We start from the raw sequence: 20,543 nt of genomic DNA on the forward strand, positions 1-20,543 counted from the left end.
TAACGGAACATGACATACAGAATGCATGAAGTAAGCATACACAAAACGGATCATGCCAGTGATGTAACCAAAAAGTATGTAAAAAGAAATGCCCAACATATCGCATTTAATTCCGCATATAACATTTTACTTTAACATGTGGTGTCATATCCGAAAAGCGATCGCTAAGTATTTCCAAAATCAGTCCCAGAAACGAACTTTCACACAAAAGTTCTGTGCTCACTTCTGCACCTCAACCACCTGGCTCTGTGGCGCAATGGATAGCGCATTGGACTTCTAGTCAAGCACCAGAGGAGTGATTCAAAGGTTGTGGGTTCGAGTCCCACCAGAGTCGGACTTTTAAAACGAGATCTTACGTGTTTGCCTAAAACTTTGTATGCGGCCTTACATCGTTCAAACGATGTAAATATGGAACATACAGCATACAGCCATATTCACACCTCTTTTAAATTTTTCTTCATTTAAATGGACATCTCCAGAGATGTTGACGAATTCAGTTAGCATTGAGGACACTGTTTTCAAAATTTCTTCTTACAATTTGGGTTTCAGCAACACATGGGCAATTTACATTGTGCATTTTAAAACTAAGACATAAAAACTGGATATTTTATGAGCTGATTGCAGTACATTATGATAAATACAATTTTGTGTCCTTCAAAAGCAAAGAAAAAAGAAAAAGAGGACTAAATGGTGCCCGGGGCAAAGTCAAGGGAACCACCAGATTTAGCAGGCTTCATCCCTTGGGGAACTTGAATGTAGAAAGTTTCATTGCAGTTCATTCAATAACAGTTGAGCACTTTCAGCTAGAGCCAGGCTAGCTGCTTCCCCCACCCCCAGTCTTTATGCTAAGCTAAGCTAACTGAGAGTGGTATCAATCTTCTCATCGCACAGCAAAAAGCTGCATGAGAGCAACGTCTGACCGCTGCTTTATTGACATTAATATTGCAGTTGATATTCTGCTTGCACGACACATATTTTTAGAGTAACTGACAGACAGCAAACCACTGGTTTTACAGTGCAGGAATACAGCTTACTTTCAGAATTAAGCTGCAGCAAACAATACTTAACCACAAGTCCAACTCCTAATAAAGTGTGTAATTCTGCATTCTGTTGGCCAGCAGCATAAAAGTCAAGGTCTGCGAGTTGAATTCAGTCCGCAATAGCTCAAAGGTATCAAAGATAAAATAATCAAAGCCAACAAAGCTAAGGTGAGATTGAAAACACCAAAAGAAAGAAGAATGAGACAGCAATCAATAAATAAATAATTCCAGGTTCAATTAAAACGCATCCTTTATTTTGCACGTTTCAAATAACCTGCAGACATTCGAACGGGCGCAGTGGGAAATCATCTCCACCTGTGAGAACTCAAACAAAATGCTAATGACGAAACAACACACAAGACTAGAATAAAAACAGAACAGAGAGAAATAAATTATTACTCGGTCATACTGCTGATGGACGAGACTGACAGGAGGACGAAAGGGAAGGGGAATACTGTTTTTAAAAAAGGTTCAGTATGTTACAAGGCCACATGCTAGCACGGTAGTGGTAAAAACACACAACCCAACACGGCTTCGAAACGGTAGCGTTCTCAGGTCAAATGGTTTGACATGTATAAATGTTACTCTACATAGAAAAGTGTTTTCAGTTGTGCAGTAGCTTGAATCCATCCCGTGTTTATGAGGCAGGAATCTGTGGCAGGCCGAACTCATCCACCAAGACACCGTCCTGAAAACAAGAGAAGAAGACACTTCAGCGAACAGACCTCCAAACACACTGGTTTAGCTGGTTCATGTGAAACAGGATGGATGCAGTCAGAAGGTCTCAGAGCTGCTTGTTAACAGCTGAAAACACCAGGAGTTTCACACATTTAGCCCACTTACTACAAGAAACATTTACTTTACGTGGGCGGCAGGATTAATGGCAGTGGTCGGGCATGTTGAATAAATTATTTTGTAATCAATCATAGTGAACAGCATGTTGCCCCGTCGTCAGATTAAGCGTACTGTTACATAGAAATGCAGCTAAAAGAGCAGCCTGAGATACATTCATTCATTTTGGGAAGTTCTGACATTTTCTCAACACAGACTCCTAAGGGTGAATCCCATTTCTCTTTTCTACCCCTACCCCTTAGCCCTACCCCTTGTCCCTTGCCCCTTGAAACGGAGTGCCAAGGGGTAGGGCCGAAAGTCAACCCCTCTGAATTGGGACACCCCTTCGACAATCGCGTACGTCATCAGTAGTCGCTGCTGCCTCTTACGTAGGCAGATGCGACGAGCTAATGCTACCATCACATTCAATTTGTGTATGACATTCCTGCATGTTGTATCCCACAACGCTATCAATGTAACTGAATACCAGCAGCGAGGTTGCCAAAGTTATTATTGATAACGTTATCACTGCAGATTATCATCAGGGCTGCCCACAGAGCACCGCTAGTGGCATTCAGCCTGGCGACGGTAACCACGTAACTGAAGCCTTGACTACTATCGATTTTTTTCGGGGTTTTTTTTACAAGGAAAATGACCACTACACATTGAAACAACGTTAAAATAGACAATAAAGTGGTTTTCGTACATTTTAAAACTTCGTTCATGGAGAAAATACCGGTCTTGCAAGGCATTCTGAGAAATCTGTCGTACCCCTCCATTTGGAGTGTGCCTCGGAAAAATCTCCGTTTGGAGGGGTACATAGCCCTACCACTTCCCCCTACCCCTCCGTCATAATGGGAATTGGGACACCCCTACCCCTCCACGTGAACGCGCAAAACGGAGGGTTAGGGCCAAGGGGGAGGACCAAGGGGTGAAATGGGATTCAGCCTAAATCCTGACTTCAGCATGCGTGCTGTACATCGACCAATGACAGTGCCGTATGCAGCGTTCCAGAGACTTGAAAGATGCCCAGCGAAGAGCGTAACTGTCCAACCTGTGTCTCGAGCATAATGTCAGGTTTGCCGATTGCTGCGCTCCGCGCTGTTCAGATTTGCTGTTACCTTGTTTGTCTTGCTGTCGCTGGGGATTCCCTCAGGGATCGACGGGGCAGCTGAGGCCTCGTCCAGATAGGAGCTGTCATCATCCAGCAGCAGCTCATCACCCAGTGCGTCCAGCTCTGAAACCAGTTTTGTCGACACTTAAATTATCCAAAAAAACACTCTATTTCATAACTGCACATGACTGTTTAATATCAAATGCTGCATTACAACAGCTACATCAGTTTGAAGATTTCAGTCTGGAGCTGTTTGTTTTCTTGACGTTCAGCATCAGAATGCTGTGGGCAGCTTCTAGGAACTAAAACAATGCGCTCATGTCAGACCCCAGACAACGATTCTCCTCTCCAAATGATCGCTTCTTTTATTTGTCTGGAACAAGGCGTTTTTTTTTTTGTTTTTTTTTGTTTTTTTCAAACAGTACAGAAAATGTGTCTGCCTGTTTCTCCATCTAAACTTTCAATTTGGTCACATAAGTCTGCATTTCTTTGCAGAACAGGTAAGAAGTACCAAAGAAGGCACATCCCACTTCAAAGGCTCCTCCAAACCAACCAGTGCAGCCTGATTTTTCACACACACAGCCGGTGTATCCATCACGCAATCCACCATGACAGACTGTGTCGTATATACCGGGCATCTGGTTCAGTAGCTCACCGGTTACTTGTGAATCATATTTTGTGTAAGTCTACGGCCTCTGCTCGACTTGTGGAGTGCTGAGAGCTTTCTACTTGTTCTTATTATCTTGTTTTAAATGCTGATGATTATATTGATTTGGTTTGCTCTGTAGATGAAGGCGCCTGGAAAGTGAATGTGAAATAAATGTGCTGGAGACAGTCAAGTATACCTGCTTCAAGATCGTCCTCGTCGATGTCTGGGGTGCCGTAGCTGCGGCTCAGGGCCTCCTGTACCTCGTTGGCGTCCTCCATCATGTCCTCCAGCTGATCCTGTAAATCCTGAAAGTTCAAACAGACCACTTTTAATGTCTGACAGTCTTTAACTGGAACAGCTGGAATAATGATTTTTACTCCCATTAAAGTGTAATTTTACTGTTTTTATCTATTTGATTTGTCATTTGATTACACATGATTAGGAAGAAATAATAATTTATCAGAGGAGGACATTGTAAATGAACAAGACCTGGAAAATCTGCTCATCTGAACACATTATTTTACTGTTTTTACAGTTTTACTGTTGATTGAAGTGGGACTAAGGAATTTGGCAAACTACTGTTCCAAACTGTAGCAACCAGTGACAGTTTTAGAAATATGAATAACAGAATATATACATGTAAAAAAAAAAAAGTACATTTATTATATAAGTTGGACAAGAACATCTAACAGTGGTGAGTCTCACATCTGGCCAGAATCCCCACTCACTGCTGTCTATGTCTTGACATACATTAAGTAACGCTGCTTGTACAAATTGTGAAAAAATGTGTTTGTATTTTGTTGGTACTGATAACTTGTGTAACCTCAACCATCAGTATATAACTGCTGAGTGACAGCATTAGCAGTGTAGCGGTGTATAACAGACATACATCAATCTGATCGAGTTTGACATCCTTGTAAGCCTTCTTCATTTCCTTTGCGCCAATCTTCATGGCCTCCACCTAGAAACACAAAATACAAGGTTTTTATACGCGGTATGCTTAGTCACTGGACATATCGTGCCTTCCTGGTAAAGACACATGCATATTTGCAGATGTAGAAGACAGCAAGACAAGAAGCGGCTCGTACATGTTGAGTTTGGCTTAAATCTGTAGTTTTGAAAAAAGCGAACACAAACTAACAGTGTGGGTCTTACTGTTGTTTTGGTGTCCTTTAACGTCTGGATTGTGTAGTTTGCCTGCTCCATGTTAAAAGACTGCTGAGCCAGCTGCTCTCTTTGACCTTCATACCTACGTGGAACAGAACACAGCTGGTTTTAAAGCATCTGTATGGCGCACACAAGTCTTTTTTGAACATCAGTCCTCATCGGAGCCCATTTCTGAGGTCATCTGCTAATATTTTTAACAATGCAATGCAAATGTTTTATCCATCCATCCATCCACTTTCTATACTGCCTATTCCTTTCGGGGTTGCGGGGGGGCTGGAGCCTCCAGCTGTCAACGGGCGAGAGGCGGGGTCGCCAGTCAATCGCTCACACTCACACCTAAGGGCAATTTAGAGTCACCAATCAACATAATGAGCATGTTTTTGTTCTGTGGGAGGAAGCCGGAGTGCCCGGAGAGAACCCACGCATGCACGGGAAGAACATGCAAACTTCACACAGAAAGGCCCCGCCCGACCCGGGGATCGAACCGGCGACCTTCTTGCTGTGGGGAATGCGCACTACCTGCTGTGCCGCCGTGCCGCCCCGTAAATACTTTATGACAGATTTATTGTGATCAAGACATGCACTAAATGAGACTTTTTACAACTGAAAATTGAATTCTCTCTGACTGACAAGTGATGTAATAGCTAAATAACAACAGCATTAACATATACAGTATTTGATACAGCCTATGTGCACCCAGATGCTGACACACCTGTGATAAGCTGACACTGATCATTAGTATCTGCCGTGCTTACATACTGTTTGGTGTCAAAATTAAACAGTGTAGGACTCACATTCTCTTCTGCTTCAGGACTCGCATCGCCTTCTGTTTCACCATGTTCTGCGTCCAGAGAGGAATAAATAAAATTGATGTTTGCTGTATTATCAAGCCTGTGTCCCTCATGATTATGGCTGTCGTGTTGGGTGTGTTACCTTCGAGGGCCCATCTCTCATCTTTTTCATCTGATCCTTGTACTTCACGAGTTCAGCATCTAATCTGCCAATCTTCTTTTCTATGGACTCCGCCCTCGCATCCACCTGAGTGAGGAGATCAGACTGAGTTGTAATGACTTCCTGACAGACTAAATACAGCCACAGTGTTAATGTGTCGTGCCTGTGCGTACTGTCTGTGTGTATGTGTGTGTGTGTGTGTGTGTGTGTGTGTGTGTGTGTGTGTGTGTGTGCTGGAGGAAAACAGAAAGGGAGATAACCTGGACGGCTAAAAGCCCGTGAGAGACGGCTGTGGATAACAAATAAATCTCTTTAGCAGTCAGGAGGGAAGACATTTATCAGGCGCGACTGGTGGTGTTGTAGTAGAAAGTGCTTAGTAACTGTAGCTAGATATCTAGCTAGCACGGTGACCATATGCTAACAGAGTAACGGCACCGTTAGGTCACATAATACCGACATAAGTAACAATATATCTCAGGACGACAGGACTTACATTCCCGATACAGTCCGACAGATTCGGCGGAGGCGCTTTCGGCTTTCCGCGTCCGAATATTCTGTTCATTTTCTAAACGTTTTGTGGGAACGTAGCTCGTAGCTTTCCTCTTAAAACAAAACAAGCTTCAAATGCCAAAGGGTTTTTTCATTGGAGACACCCGGAAGTAACGGTTCGGACGCAAAAGGTTCCCATTGGTTGAGGAAATCAGTTGCGACCAATGAGGATTTTAATACTCGCCTGCCCCCGTGTGGCAAGCAAAGGGATTGCAGCGTTAGTGAAAACCTATTGTCCCCATCGACAATGCATTATTCCTCAGTCTTTGTTACCTCCACGCTGCAGATAGGACTAAAATTTTACTTGAATACAGTACTTGAGTAAATGTACTTAGTAACTTCGCATCACTGCCATAGATAGCAATTAATCAGAACTATTTTATGATAAGGCACAATTTATAAGTTGTAACTCGTGGATTTATCCAGGGTTAATAAATCATTCACTAATGCTTTGGTGACTCTTTCCCAGACTCCTAATTCTTGCAGAGTGGAACATAAGAGCTTGAAAACAACATGCACAATAATATAAGATTAAAAAAACAACAACACACTGCTTACTTCTTTGGGTGTTGGGTGGGGAGAAGAGAATAGAATATTTCTAGACCCTGGCTATGAATCTCGTTATATGCCATCAATCAAGGCATTTTGTGTGTGTGTGTGTGTGTGTGTGTGTGTGTGTGTGTGTGTGTGTGTGTGTGTGTGTGTGTGTGTGTGTGTGTGTGTGTGTGTGTGTGTGTGTTGCCAGGTTGTGAAAACTCTCTTTGGCTGGTGTTTATCATCCTGCTGCATGATGCTTAACCAAAATCCATGTATTAACATCTTATTAACATTAATCACAGCAGACAGGAGGACTTGTCAGAAAGTGAGGAACCCAGAAGCTGCATGACTGCCGAACAGAAAAGTATCAACACCAGCCAGAGACTTTTTTCACAACTTGGCAACCCCAAACTTATTCATATTAATATCTTCTAAAATATCTATAAGGAGTTACTTATTACGATTTTGTTAAAACCGTTAACAGTGCAATCAACTGTACTGATATCAATATACTGTAATTAATAGCACATAATATTAGCAGAATATTTAAATCCCAGTTGTCTGTTATCTGTAGCATGTGCTATATAGCAAGCGCTGAGTGACAGTTTTTCCTTTGGACATTGAGGCCTATTAGAGCCTTATTAGACACAAGAGCCTGTTCTTGAACCTGGCTATATGCAGTGGCTTACTAATGCACACTAGCCTTGAGAGACAGAGACAGAATAGAAAAAAATCCAGTAATTTTGGTCATTATGGCTGACAGCTTCATGAATGCAGACAAGGACTGATTGATTTAATTTGCCACTCAAATCTCTGAGGATCGCTGGGCGCTATCAGGTCTGTCAGCTCCTGTAAAGAGAGCTACATCTTCCTCAACGGCACAGAACTCTGTCCTTTGTAATTTGAAATAAAATGAAAAGGAAACCACTGCCCACCATAGCAGCACCGACAGCAGGGTTCCAGTCCACATTGGCTTGGTGCTCACAATCGATAGTGGTTTCATTTTTTGAAGATATGATCTCTCATCTTTGTCACTGCACTAGCGACTCCTACTCGACCTGTCCTCCAAACTAAACTACAAACAGTCATTGCTTTCTAAATCAGATACAAACGACTGCTTCAACAATAACTGGTCTGACTGTTTCCTGGTCTGTCTTGTTTGGTTAAACCTGCAGCAGCTGATTTTTTTGGCACTCAGGAAAGCAGAAACAACAGTGACACAATATCAGCTTTTTAAGTTAATGAGGTGAACATGTTGGCAAACACTTGCTTATTTACACATCCAGCAGTTACGGAGCAACATTATCATTGATTTGGAGTCGCGTTTTCAGTCACCTGATGGATGTGAGTCACTCACATCCATCTGCTGTTTCTGTTTCCGGGCTCTATCAACTCCTGAGGGAAATATCTGGTTCTTTGCTTTAAGGTTAGGATCACGTGAGGCAGCACCAAATTAATCCAAAATTTGTCCACAAGGCAAAAACAAGGTGAAAACAACAAACCTCCTACCTGTTTGCCTCCACTCTCTGTGTGCTGAGTATGTATTATTTAGTTGTGGGCTCATTATATACTAAAGTAATAAAGACCATAAAACTTAATTTTTCCTCAGGGACTACTACAAAATGGGTCCTGAAAATTAAACAGGACCTGTTGCTTCAGTCAATAATATACTCCAGGGGCTCATGCAGTATGCACAAACATACTTTCAATTAATTTATGTACCAAAAGGTAATTGCTACACAGCAAATCTGGAGCCTTTGGCCACGGTGAGGTCTGGGGCTTCGGGGCCAGTTGATAATCCAGCCTTGTATTTAGAATCAACACTATGTTGACTTTTGGTAGATGATGGGATGCAAACTGTGGAGTCCAGTGTCAAAGTCAGGCTCTCTTTAGTGTGCATCTTGCCATGCTCTTTGTCAGGTCAACATAAACATAGGTAGTGTTAGTTATTTTAACAAATGGAAACAGTCATCCTCTGCAAGCACAGAGGATGTAGGACCTTAGGAAGGTGGTGTAAACCCCTGCTGGTGATACACGTGTGTATCAGAGGAGGATCTGAGGAGATAGCAGAGAAAAGGTCTGAAGTACAGCAAGAACTGAACTGTCAGATATGTAGAAATGATTATCAAGGCTATCTTGGCCATCTGTCGCCACACCACACGAAGCTTCATGCAGATCTTCTCAGCAACAACCTTTGAACCCACCTTCAAACGCCTGTTCATACTTGAGCAATCAAAGAGGCACAGCAGCACCAGCATGTCCTTAAGATCCTCGCACAGTGGCTGAATTTGCAGTCATTGCCAATTCCTAGGCAAGGCCACCAACACACAACGGCTCATAATTATACAACAAGCATCGGATTTTTACTTTTCAGTCAGTGCGCTCACCATGGAAACACTAACTTTGTGTCTGAGTTGAATGGCATTAATAAAAGACTCAAAGAAGCCATGATTCATTGGTCAGGTGGATTATATTGCCATGGCTGTTCTGTGACGCTAATCCACATTTTGTCTTTGTCAAACCCACCTGGATATCATTGAGCACAGAGACGAAACCCCTCTTATCTACTGTTTTCTTGAAAATGAAGCACATCTCACGTTTTACACCTTTATTATGACTTAGTTGCACATGTATGAAGCATGTTTTGACATTCAAAGCTTAAAGATCCACAAGATACAGTGATACGATGCAGCAGCACGTTATACACATATGGCACTCAGACCTGGATCATTTGTTTATGAATACAATCATGTCTAACGAGTAAGTTACAGCATTAAAGGAGTAGTTAAGAAACTGTAACCAAGCTAACAGTGGGATGTACTCAGTGAGGCTTACATTTTTACACAGCAAGCTTATATCAGGATATACTTTCATATGCACTTGAAGGAAAATCACCACAAAAATGGATGTGGCTAATTGTTGGTTTCTTAGAGCAAGCAGAATAGCTAAAAATAAGGCACACAAAACAAGGCACGAAACACATTTTCTGCTATCACCACTGTATCATCATCATTTAGACAGATAAATATATGAATGGTTAGCTCTCGGCATTAAAGAAAAACCCTCACAAGCCTTACTGAGCTACAATGAGGAAACCAAACACAGCGAATCACTCAGCTTAATTTTCATGATGATGAACTCAAATATGCATAGTTATCAAGCTAAAGATAACACATTGAGCAGGAGTTTACAGTCTGAATATTAAATTGCACTAACCACAAAAAGCCCTATTGTAGATACAGTATGCTGTTGTCAGTCCAACTGTTGGAGCCCTCTGCCCAGGATTCACATGTACCAGTATCTCTGACAAGGTAAGAACACACCAGGTTGACAGCACAATGTACAATATTCAACATCTCCTTGATGAGATGTAGCATCAGCAGCTCTAAATGTTCCAAGGTGTGAAGCGGCGTCAGATAAAAATAGTGTCTTATAGCACAAAGGTTGGCTTTAAAGGAATGTACTCGCTGATATGTCAACGCTGAATGTCAACCGTCTTGTCAAGGAGAAAATACTTTGATTCAGTATCGTGTTGTGGCGAATTATGGAGGATGGTCCCTGAGAGGCTATTCAATATTCTACATGGGTTTACAGCTAAAGTGAGACTCTTCAAAGATATAGACTATTCACACATTTACAATACAGCAAAGCACCAAACTGCTATTCACATGAAACAGAGTTTAAACCAAAGCTCATAATGTGGTTTAGCTCCCCAAAATAATCAGGTGCAATTACTGATTTTGATTCTGTGCACAAAACAGCGTTGATCTTTAGACACGTGTCAGAACTATACGAATCACTTCTATGTGAGAACCTATAGGACAATTTACAGGTCAGATAAACAAAATGTGATAAGCTACATAATAAAATACTCTTGGTTTGTCTTGTGTGGACATCTTTTGTGATCTTTTGATGTCAACAGTGTGGAAAATAATATCATAATAGTTTTAATACATCAATACTTCAGAAGGGACTTTATACATTAATACTATACAATGATTTAGCATGTGGCTGGGCTGTGATCCTGGAGGCTGCAGAATCACTGTCTCATAGGCTTTTGATCTGAACATCATCTGAAAGGACAAGCCTGGTGTTTTTCTCTGTTTTTCTGAATCAACAAATCCACAAAGACCAAGAACAACAATGAGCTCGTCTGTCACTCAGTTCTTTCTGATTTCTCTAAAAGTCACAAATAATATATGTAGTTTCATTTTTATTTTGTTTGAAGTAATTGAAGCTGGGCGCTGTAGACTTCTGCAAATATTACTCTAACCAGAGGAAATGGTGTATTTAGTGGGGACTATTTTCAGCGGCGGATTGATACGCATACTTCTTGGACACTTGGAATGAAAAAATAACCATGACCAGGATTTGGCCCCACAGGCAGGACCAGTTTGTAGGATCAGCTCTTTGATGGTTTTAGTCATTTGATGGGATTTGTTGACAATAAGAAAAATGTAGAATATCACCACATTATCCTGTAAGTGAACATGCTTTTGGGTTCTCTGACCACCATGTTGGATAAACAACAATCGCTCTCTTTAGCCTTTCCCTCAGATGGCAGTGGTGATTTGAGTCAGTCCCAGGTCGTTGGAGTCCTCCCAGCCCTGATACGGCATAGAGGACATGTCCATGGCTAGTCATACGGGTCTGGCCTGTCTCATATCTCCCCGGGCTTCTGTGGGACAGGAGTGGTCCCGCAGGGTGCTCCTCACCCGGCTCACCCCTTGACAGTCTCTGTGTCCTTGGGCTCCAGGGCAACAAAAGTCCCTGAAGCACCTCTTGAAGTTCTCGTCCAGGAAGGCGTAGAGGATGGGGTTGAGGCTGCTGTTGGTGTAGCCCAGCGCCACGCAGAAGAAGTAGGCAGCCATGACGGCAGTGGTCTCGGGCACGTTGCCTGACAGCGCTTTGACTAAGATGAAGATGTGGATGGGCGTCCAACACACCACGAAGACGGCGACCACCACCAGCACCAGGCGCGTGATCCGGCGGAGGTTGCGGTCCTTCTCGCGTGAGCCTGACAGCAGGCGCACGCTCTTCAGCCGCATGACCATCAGCGTGTAGCAGACGGTGATGATGATGACGGGTGCCACAAAGGCGAAGATGAAGACACAGATTTTCATCAGGGTGTCCCAGTAAATGTAGGGTTCGGGGAATTGTAGGGCACATTCTGTAGTTCCTGTTAAGAGAGAGTGAACTGATTTGACCAAATACAGAGAACAATCATCAAAAATATTTTACACAGCAGCAGCAGTGCATCTTTCAAGCTTTTCTCATTCTCAAGGAGGACCCATTTATACCTGTCATAGCTTCATCTGGTCAAGTAGCTATAATGAATGTGAAGGATGCTTCCTGCAGCCAATTGAGATAATTCAAGGAGAGGATGTTAGGCTGCAATGATTCTTCAAGTTTGAAATTGTATGAGTTCATGTGCAGCTGATAGAAGGAATTTTTTCTCCATTGCAGAGACAAAGGTGGAGTAAACCAGACAGATAAGAGCAGAAAGACAGACTTGCAACCACTGTTGAACATCAAAGGTGGAGTCATACAAGCACAAAGCAGTGTGAATGCGTGCAAGGTCAAGCTACCGTTATTAGTCTTGGTGCTGCCAAGTATCATGGCAGGGATCCCAGCAGCAGACGACAGCACCCAGATGATCACGTTGATGATCTTGGCCTTGACGGGCGTGCGGAAATCCAGGGCCTTGATGGGATGGCATACGGCCACGTAACGGTCCACGCTCATCATGGTCAACGTGAAGATGCTGGTGAACATGTTGTAGTAATCGATGGAGATGAAGACTTTGCACGCCACCTCGCCGAACGGCCAGGAGCTGAGCAGGTAGTCGGTGCTCTGGAAGGGCATGGTGGTGGTGACCAGGGCGTCGGCCACAGCCAGGTTGAAGATGTAGATGTTGGTGGCTGTTTTCATCTTGGTGTATCTATTGCAGAGGGGGGACACATGGGAACATGAAGAGCTTGAATGCATTTGTTTGTCAGCTGTCTCACTTTTGTGTTGTTTAAATCCTCTCAAAGAAGAACAAGGTTAAAGAAATTACTTTTCAGATGAGGATTAGTCACCAAGGTGATCAGCTCTTTTCCTGGATAAACAGATTAACTTCAGCTAAAATACTACAAACACAGGGAACCACAGGGAAGGACTGCCTTTCCCCCTCTCATCTTCTCTTAAGGCTTTACAATGCAGCCTATCAAGGCTGAACTCCCATCCAAGATTCAAAACGAAGGGACCGTTATGAGGCTTTAAAAGGAGCATTACATGAACGGATGAGCCTGGAGAGGAAATACTGACATTATAATCACTACAAACCTTGTTACAATCTATAACGCACTGTCGTCACTGGTGAGGAAAAAATGGCTGAGGCTGGATGCTGGATTCAGCTTTCCAAAAAAAAAAAAAAACCCCCCCAAAAAAACCCAAAACCACCTTTAAACACGTGCGACAACACAGAGGTGAAAAAGAAAACAACTCTAAGAAAAACTCATTTAATTATACTTTTATTTTCAGTCTCATGATCTCCGTTTATGGCTCTGTGTCGATCAGTTGCAGCATTTTCACTGCTGTTCATTTATGTCCAAAAATCAACAACGCACTGAATTTCACATCGCTTCACGAGCCACATGCCTGCAGGTGCGCGCGCTATTTCACTCGAACCTACATTGTGTTTTGTGTTTTTTGACACAGCTGACATATTTCAAAGATGAAAACTCACCTGATGATGACATACATCACCAAACAGTTCCCCGCCAAGCCCACCACAAACACCACGGAGTACACCGCGACTATAATGGGGATGATGGGCGACATGGGCTCGGGTTCAGCGTCCCAGGTGCCGTTGGGTGTGTAGTTGAAGACGTCCGATAAGGCGGGCTGCCATGTGAAGTTTGGGATGCACTCCTCCGGCTGTCCCGAGGGACACCTGTCCTCTTTATAGATGTGCACCACGCTGCTCTCCATGGTGCTGATCGCTGCCTGCACCGGCCGGGCTGCTGCTGCTGCCGCTGCTGCTGCTGCTGCTGCTGGGCGTAAACTGACCGCTCAACTTCAACAGATGTCGGCGAAGACTGCTGGATTTACGATGACCGCAGAAAAAAAAAAAACACAAGAATAGCACATTTCTCTAACAGCACAGATGATGCCTCAAGTGGAAAAAAACGGAGCGCAACAGCCCGCGCTCAAGGACATCAAAACAGAAGCGTAAGACCACCGTACCTGTTTTTCTGCCTCCAAAAAGTTCATTCAAATGCAGAAACACTGACGAGGAGTTTTCCACTGGGCGCTCAGCCACAGATTAGAATCCCGCTGCTGGCAGTGTGGTGTAAACAAAAGCTTTCTGTGCAGTTGTGGACGAGCAGAAAATCCACTGCCTGTGCCACCGCTGCGTCCCCGAAGGTGCGCACTGGAAGCCCGCACTGCTCATTCAGTGACATCAGAGGCTGAGCCAACAGATATGACAGGATCCAGCCAGCAGAACGGCTCTAACCACATTTATCTCAGTCAGATGAAGATACAGTTACCACATGCACTGTATCCTTCGTTTAGATTTGCTTAATTATGTTTTTTTCCTCGTAAAACGCACCACTAATTATTAAAACATCTGCCTGCCCATCCAGCCATATTAACCTTAAATAAATCTTAATTTTCTACATTATGATGAGCTCATGAGTTACCACTAGGCAAAGAAAAAGTATTCTACAATATCATGTGCACATATTTCTGTAAATGTTTACTTTCCCATCAATCCTGCTTGGAGATGTTCCCATGCACCTCCTGTGAGAACTGCCACTGTGATGCAAACATGCAGAGTGCTATCAGATGTTGAAGAGACATGACGTAAGGACACCTAACAGCAGCCTTAAGACCACTACATCTGTATCTGCCAGCAGCACCAGATTAGAAGATACAGGCACTGTTATAAAGAGGCCTTCACATAAAAACTGCTCATTGCATCACATGTGCTACATTGTCATTATTTCCTTTCAGCTCCCTGTTCTCAGTTTACACCTTTGTCATGTGCAGTTTCCTTAAAACAATCCACTAATCATCCCTCCAACAAAAACGTAGCAGCAGTGAGAGCTCGGAATGACAAGAAAATCAGGCTGTGAATAAAGAAAACACCCATGCGGACAGAAATTGCAGGCTCTTCCTCTATAACCAGTCTCCCTTGTTTTTTTCTCCCCCAACGGATAGAAGACAGATTTCAACCAGCACATAATTAAGCGGGCGCTGTTTCCCTCCTTTCATGCACTAACACTCGTTGCTTGGAGACCCATCATGGCCAGGTGTTGCTTGAGGGACAAAGCCTTTCTGTAGGTGTGTTGCTATTGTTAGGGGCCACACAAGCTCGACTTTGTTTGCTCGTACAAATATTTGATACAACTTCACCGAGGTCCGCCTTCAACCTTGAACAGGCAGTAATAAGAGGGTGAATCACATCATGAGAGCTGCAGAGGAGGAAAAAGACAGTGACAGTGTTTACCCTCAGCCCTAATAAAGCTCTGTTTACGCACACATACAATCTGCTGCTCTTCCTTTGGCACTTGAAATGGGTCGTTTTATTTGAGTTCCAGAGGAGGAGAGGAAATGTTTGTTATGCAACCTCCTGTACATGAGGGCTGACAATGAATTCCTTTTCACGCTTCCAGAGGTACTCTGCATTCAGCAAAATGCATCAATTAATGGTCTCATGATGAGGATTGGAATTCAGCACCAAGACATTAGCGCTTGATCATTTCACATTTGGATGAAAAATGTGTGAAAGCGTGAAAAAAACCCTCAGTCTTTTGTTGGGACATTTCCCAAATGATTGCATGGAGAGCCAGGCTTTGTCAAGTGTGCTTCACCAGATGATTACAGACTCATTTTGCTTTCTTTCATTTATCCTTCACGATGTGAAACTTGTGACAGCCGTGCACTTGCATTGTCACTCTCCTGAGGAATCCCCTGAACACCCACCGCCATATTAGATCAAGACAGAGACGCCTCAATTTCCGAGCAGCTCTTCAATGCAAAATAAGCTCTCTCCATAGCAAAATGTAGATTTCACAGACAGAAACCCTTCCCCATCTGCAGTGCAACACATTTGATCCCACAACAATATTACTGATTAAACTTTAGAATATCTGCCTCCACGACGCAGCCAGACCTGCCTCACACGGAGAAAAAACACTGCTCACCTTGTATTCATTGAAACAGAAGATATTAATCTTACTGATGAAAGAGAGAATTAACATCAGTTCATTTTGGTGAGTTTAGTTTACTGGTTCCATCTATTGTCCATAAGTCTTATCTTATCATATCAATGCTAGATATGGTTGATGAGAGCAATAAAAGTCAACCAAAACATTGAAGCTGAGAGGGGCTAAAATGCTGCGTAGAGTTGAATGGGTTCATCATCATTCACATTACACACACTCACTTAATCCATTGTTCATATGATGTAGCTTTGAAGTGACAGTGTAGGATCACTTTACCAAATAGTCTATTACAGATATTTCTCACTGGATATATTGTTTCCCATTAAGCTTTTGGGTTTGCTCTGTTCTCATAAATGACATGTTCAGTCGTGAATCCAAATGTCTGGACTTCATTAAGTTCCAAATGCACAATCCATCAAGTCTGCCAGCCTTTCTGGCAGAGAGGCGCAGACCACAAGTTCACAGCAATATGGATGTAATGGATGTACAAGAAATTGATATGATAATTACTTCGACTTCTACTGCTAGTAGAGCAGCCAGTCTGCTCATGTAAGTCATAATATTCATCTCTGAAGACATTCGGTATTCACTTTGCATGCATAAGTTTACTGATGTAATGAGGTTTATCTTGCATAAATCAACAACTGAATTACAGTCACATCCTTGTGCCTGCAGCTGTGTGTAAAGCCGATTCAGGTTCTGCTCCCAGTCAACAGTATTCACTGCAGCAGCAGCAGCAGCAGCAGCAGCAGCAGCAGCAGCAGCAGCAGCAGTAGTAGTTATCTGTCTTTTTCCAGAGAAAATCCAGTTTTTCTGTCCTCTAAACCAAAAACAAAATATCCCTAAATCTGCAAAAAATGTAGTCTGAAGCAGCACACTCCTGAATTACAGAGTAATGTCATGTTCACCCACCCATTGCCCCTCCACACCACATCTCTGGAGCAATGATCAGAGCAGGGGGGTGGGAGGAAGTGGTCGTGTGGTAACCGCAGGGTGTGCGTGTGGGTTTGAATGCATTTTGTAAATTTGTGAAGTGGATGTTTTCATGCCAAAACTGGGTGTTATGTTACCCCTCAAAGATAAGACTCATCACAGCGTAGATTCACAATAAGACTAAAATCTGATTTATTCATTTAGAATAAACTGTTCAAACTGTTCCCCTCTGTCCTCCACTCAGGCTTTTATCGTGTGTTCCTGTTGATGAGATGTGGCGCAATTTGCTTGACTTCTCTAACTACATTCACTCTCTTCAGCAGAATATTTATATTCACGGCGGCGCTTCGTTTGAAATCTCCGGAGAGTGTGAAAAAGGAAGAAAAGAGGGGTGACATGGTCTTTGTTCATCACTGTCCTCATCAAAGTACTGTACATGTGTGTGCATATGTCACCTGATGGTTGCTGTGGTGCTCATTTACATACATGGTGACACTCACTTAGTCCCTGAGCGAGGATTTTATTTTAATAGTCACTGGATGACAGTACACAATGGTAACAATAGCTATTCCATTTAATATGAATTAATCAGTTTGAATCTTTTTTTTTTTTTTGGGCCACTTGAGTGCAGAAATCCACAACAAGCTCATCATCTGCTGCTGGTTTAGTGGAGGTTTCCAGAAGCCGCTGAGAGACAGTCGGGGATGCAGCCTTCGTCAGGAACACACAACCTATAGATCAGGGAAGCTGCTCGCCAAATATTCCTAGAAAAGCTTAAAACATATCTCTTAAATACAGCATGTAACTAGCTGTGACTTCCTTCCTTATGGGGACAAAACACAAGTCCCCACAATGTAAATGAATAATAATGTCACGCTATGTCCCCGAGTCAGAAATGATGGATGCACAACTGCGTGTGTGTGTGTGCGCGTATGCCAGGCGAAATACTTTGAGTTCTCGCCTATTAAGTCTGAAATTGCTGCCTGCCACTGTAGTAAAGGAATAAGAGGAGTGTGGAAACCCTTGATGCTTCTATTTTCATCCTGCTTTTTACTGTTATTATCGAGTGGGTTTTATTCTTTTCTTTTCCTCTTTTTCTTTTCTTCTTTTCTTCCTGTGAAGATTTTGGTCCTGGTGATTTTCTTGTTTGCATTTCTTGTATGAAAGATGCTTTACAAAATTTAACATATTATATGGCCTTGAAGGTGACGTGGCTGCCATGTTTCCAACCTACAGTGTGTTCACGCACACAGAAATGGGGAGCAACATTATTATTCATTTGGTGTAAGTCCCATAACAACTCTCCTTCTGGCTCAGTTTGGGCTCAACGTTAGTTTACTAAAACTCTGAAGAAGACGAAGAAGAAATTCCTTTATTCGTCACATTTTTACACACAACATGCAGTTGAGGAGGAAACATGCATATGTGAAATTCCATCCCGCTATGTGACCCATCCATGGTCAGTCCTTCCTCCATGGCAGACCAGGAGCGGTGGGCTGCCGGTCGATCAGCGCCCGGGGACCAGTTCCTTTTCGTCACCATTGGTCAGGTGGTGATCTGCTTGCATGTTTTTAGTGGGGGTATTTTTATGGAGGATATTCCAGGTGAACACCTGGCAAACTCCACACAGAAAGGCCCCTTATTTTCCTCAAGCAGCAGGCACCAAAGGCATGGTGGAGGACACGCCCAGTGCCCAGCGCCCACAGCGAGATTCGAACCAGGGACTTTCTAGCTGTGAGGCGACAGTGTTACCACCACTGTGCCACAGTGGCTCTGCAGCATTTGTGTCTGCTGCTTGGATCAAAATCATCCATTCTTATATAATAAGTATCCATTTGGTCATGAAAATGTCTGGTTTTGGTAAAAAATGAATCCTGGGAAGTGAACTTTTCTTGGACCCCAATAGACATAAAGAGTGCCTCCGTTCAGCAGCTGCATCCAGTAATGGATGACGGTCTGAGGGCTGGAGGGTGCATCCCAAACGCTTCAGGAACGTCTTCTTCAGACCAGATCATACTGAATGTGTTAAACAGGCATCTCACATGAGAACATTTACAAAGATTGATGAGTACAGCTTGAAACTCCAGCCTGGTGTGACTGCACACAGCCCAGTGGAGAAACGCTGACTATCCACCTGCGATGTAAAGTCCAGCTCTGAAAGCATCGGGAATTCGATAATTCTAGTGTCCATAGAGCACAGCTGATTTCACAGAGAGACAGGGGCATTACTTTTAGGCCGCAGGCTGAGCCGTAAATACTCTGGTATTTGTGATTCTCCTTAGATGCAGCCTGAGCTTCACGCAGCGTGGCTGTTGGCAGAGCCTTATTTTGAACGTCACCATGGGAACGGACAGTCTCTGACCCGTGGTTACAAGAGCAAAGGGATTTGATCGATGAAGCAAGGCAATAATACTCCTTTCTCAGGGAGCACATAGAACAGTCTGGGCAGATGAAGATGTCAAGCAATTTGAAAGCATGAACTGGAAACTTGTCTCGATTTGCTCCTTGCACACTTAATCAGCTGAATATGCATGAAAAACCTTGACATAAAACACCTTTCTGAGAGAGGTGGAACAAAGCCGAATTGAAGAGCTAGCAGTCGCTGCCTCGGGGGGGTTTCATCTAAACCGACTGCGCGTGCAAACAGCCGGTTTCACCCTCCGCCTTGACCCTGAACCGCAAATGTGGGTAGCATAATAAAAGAGGCAGTGGGGGAAGAAAAACCATCTGTTTCAGGGTCCAGAGTTCAATCAGTTGTTGCAGGTGAGCATGCAGAGGGACCGCAGAGTGCCAGCCACTGTAAACAGCGCTCAGAGAGCAGAGCAGGGCCAGGCAGCGGCAGCCGGACGCACTGAGCCTCTACATAAATATTGACTCTGTGTACATCCCAGCTCTCCAGATCTTTCAGACGTCAAAGCACGGAGGAGGAGTGCATCAGAGTTAGCAAAGACTGAAACCTGAATTAAATGCTCGCTAACACAGTCGAAGGACATGTTCCAAGAAGGTGTAGGTTGTTCTTATTGAACGGACGCTCTTTATGGACCAAGGTTAGCGCAGATATTCAGCAGAACGGCGAGAAGTTTTTAAGCAGACTTGCGCTCTTAAGTAACAGGGAAAGTTGGCCGTTTGGTTCAGTTTGGACATTCAGAGTGTGAGGGGACGGTGCGAGCTCCACAGAGGATTCAGAGTTGATGTGAATTCTCCTCATGGGGTTCAACGTCAGCACTGAAGGCATCTGGAAGCAGATTACTCATGGGTATGCTGCTGCCAGCCTGGCCTTCTGGCTGGCGACGCAGCTGTGAGTTCAGCAGACAGTAGCTGTTGTCAATACTAATGTCGAAAAACTCAAAAGCGTATTATTGGGAACTTTTTCTTGACTGGCTGTACAGACCGTAATGAGCATCAGAAAACGATAGGGCTGAACAATAATTCGATATAAGCTTTTAACTGCACTGTGATCACATAAACGTATTGTGTTATTATATTACACCTTGTACATCTGCACTGATACTGAGAAAGTGTTTATTTGGCTTTGCATTTGTGGCATTTTGTCTAAT

General features: G+C 43.4%; 2 protein-coding genes and 1 non-coding gene across 3 annotated transcripts; 1 reads left to right on the forward strand and 2 right to left on the reverse strand.

The window, feature by feature from the left end:
• The first annotated feature begins 242 nt into the window (after positions 1–242).
• trnar-ucu (transfer RNA arginine (anticodon UCU)) lies at positions 243–334 on the forward strand. The gene is given in 2 exon segments: positions 243–279; positions 299–334. It is a non-coding gene; the product is annotated as a tRNA-Arg (tRNA).
• Positions 335–1,272: 938 nt separating this feature from the next.
• chmp5a (charged multivesicular body protein 5a) lies at positions 1,273–6,411 on the reverse strand. The gene is made up of 8 exons (XM_070974255.1): positions 6,246–6,411; positions 5,735–5,839; positions 5,596–5,642; positions 4,790–4,883; positions 4,524–4,595; positions 3,831–3,939; positions 2,993–3,108; positions 1,273–1,728 (listed from the first exon to the last, which is right to left on the reverse strand). Exons 1-8 carry the CDS (start codon positions 6,312–6,314, stop codon positions 1,678–1,680), a joined length of 663 nt encoding a protein of 220 aa, XP_070830356.1. The 5' UTR covers positions 6,315–6,411; the 3' UTR covers positions 1,273–1,677.
• A 3,027-nt stretch (positions 6,412–9,438) lies between these two features.
• oprk1 (opioid receptor, kappa 1) lies at positions 9,439–13,824 on the reverse strand. Its single transcript, XM_070974092.1, has 3 exons — positions 13,569–13,824; positions 12,427–12,779; positions 9,439–12,017 (listed from the first exon to the last, which is right to left on the reverse strand). Exons 1-3 carry the CDS (start codon positions 13,811–13,813, stop codon positions 11,479–11,481), a joined length of 1,137 nt encoding a protein of 378 aa, XP_070830193.1. The 5' UTR covers positions 13,814–13,824; the 3' UTR covers positions 9,439–11,478.
• Between the last annotated feature and the right edge of the window lie 6,719 nt (positions 13,825–20,543).

Source organism: Chaetodon trifascialis, chromosome 11, assembly GCF_039877785.1.
Source record: "Chaetodon trifascialis isolate fChaTrf1 chromosome 11, fChaTrf1.hap1, whole genome shotgun sequence".
Classification (NCBI taxonomy): domain Eukaryota; kingdom Metazoa; phylum Chordata; class Actinopteri; order Chaetodontiformes; family Chaetodontidae; genus Chaetodon; species Chaetodon trifascialis.

Coding starts and splice junctions, on each gene's coding strand:
- chmp5a (XM_070974255.1), bottom strand. CDS start 6,314: ATGAACAGAATATTCGGACGCGGAAAGCCGAAAGCGCCTCCGCCGAAT. Junction 5,643..5,734: donor TGAGAGATGGGCCCTCGAAG/GTAACACACCCA, acceptor CTCTGGACGCAG/AACATGGTGAAACAGAAGGC. Junction 3,109..3,830: donor CGAGGACGATCTTGAAGCAG/GTATACTTGACT, acceptor AACTGGTTTCAG/AGCTGGACGCACTGGGTGAT.
- oprk1 (XM_070974092.1), bottom strand. CDS start 13,813: ATGGAGAGCAGCGTGGTGCACATCTATAAAGAGGACAGGTGTCCCTCG. Junction 12,780..13,568: donor GTGATGTATGTCATCATCAG/GTGAGTTTTCAT, acceptor CCTCTGCAATAG/ATACACCAAGATGAAAACAG. Junction 12,018..12,426: donor CAGCACCAAGACTAATAACG/GTAGCTTGACCT, acceptor CTCTCTTAACAG/GAACTACAGAATGTGCCCTA.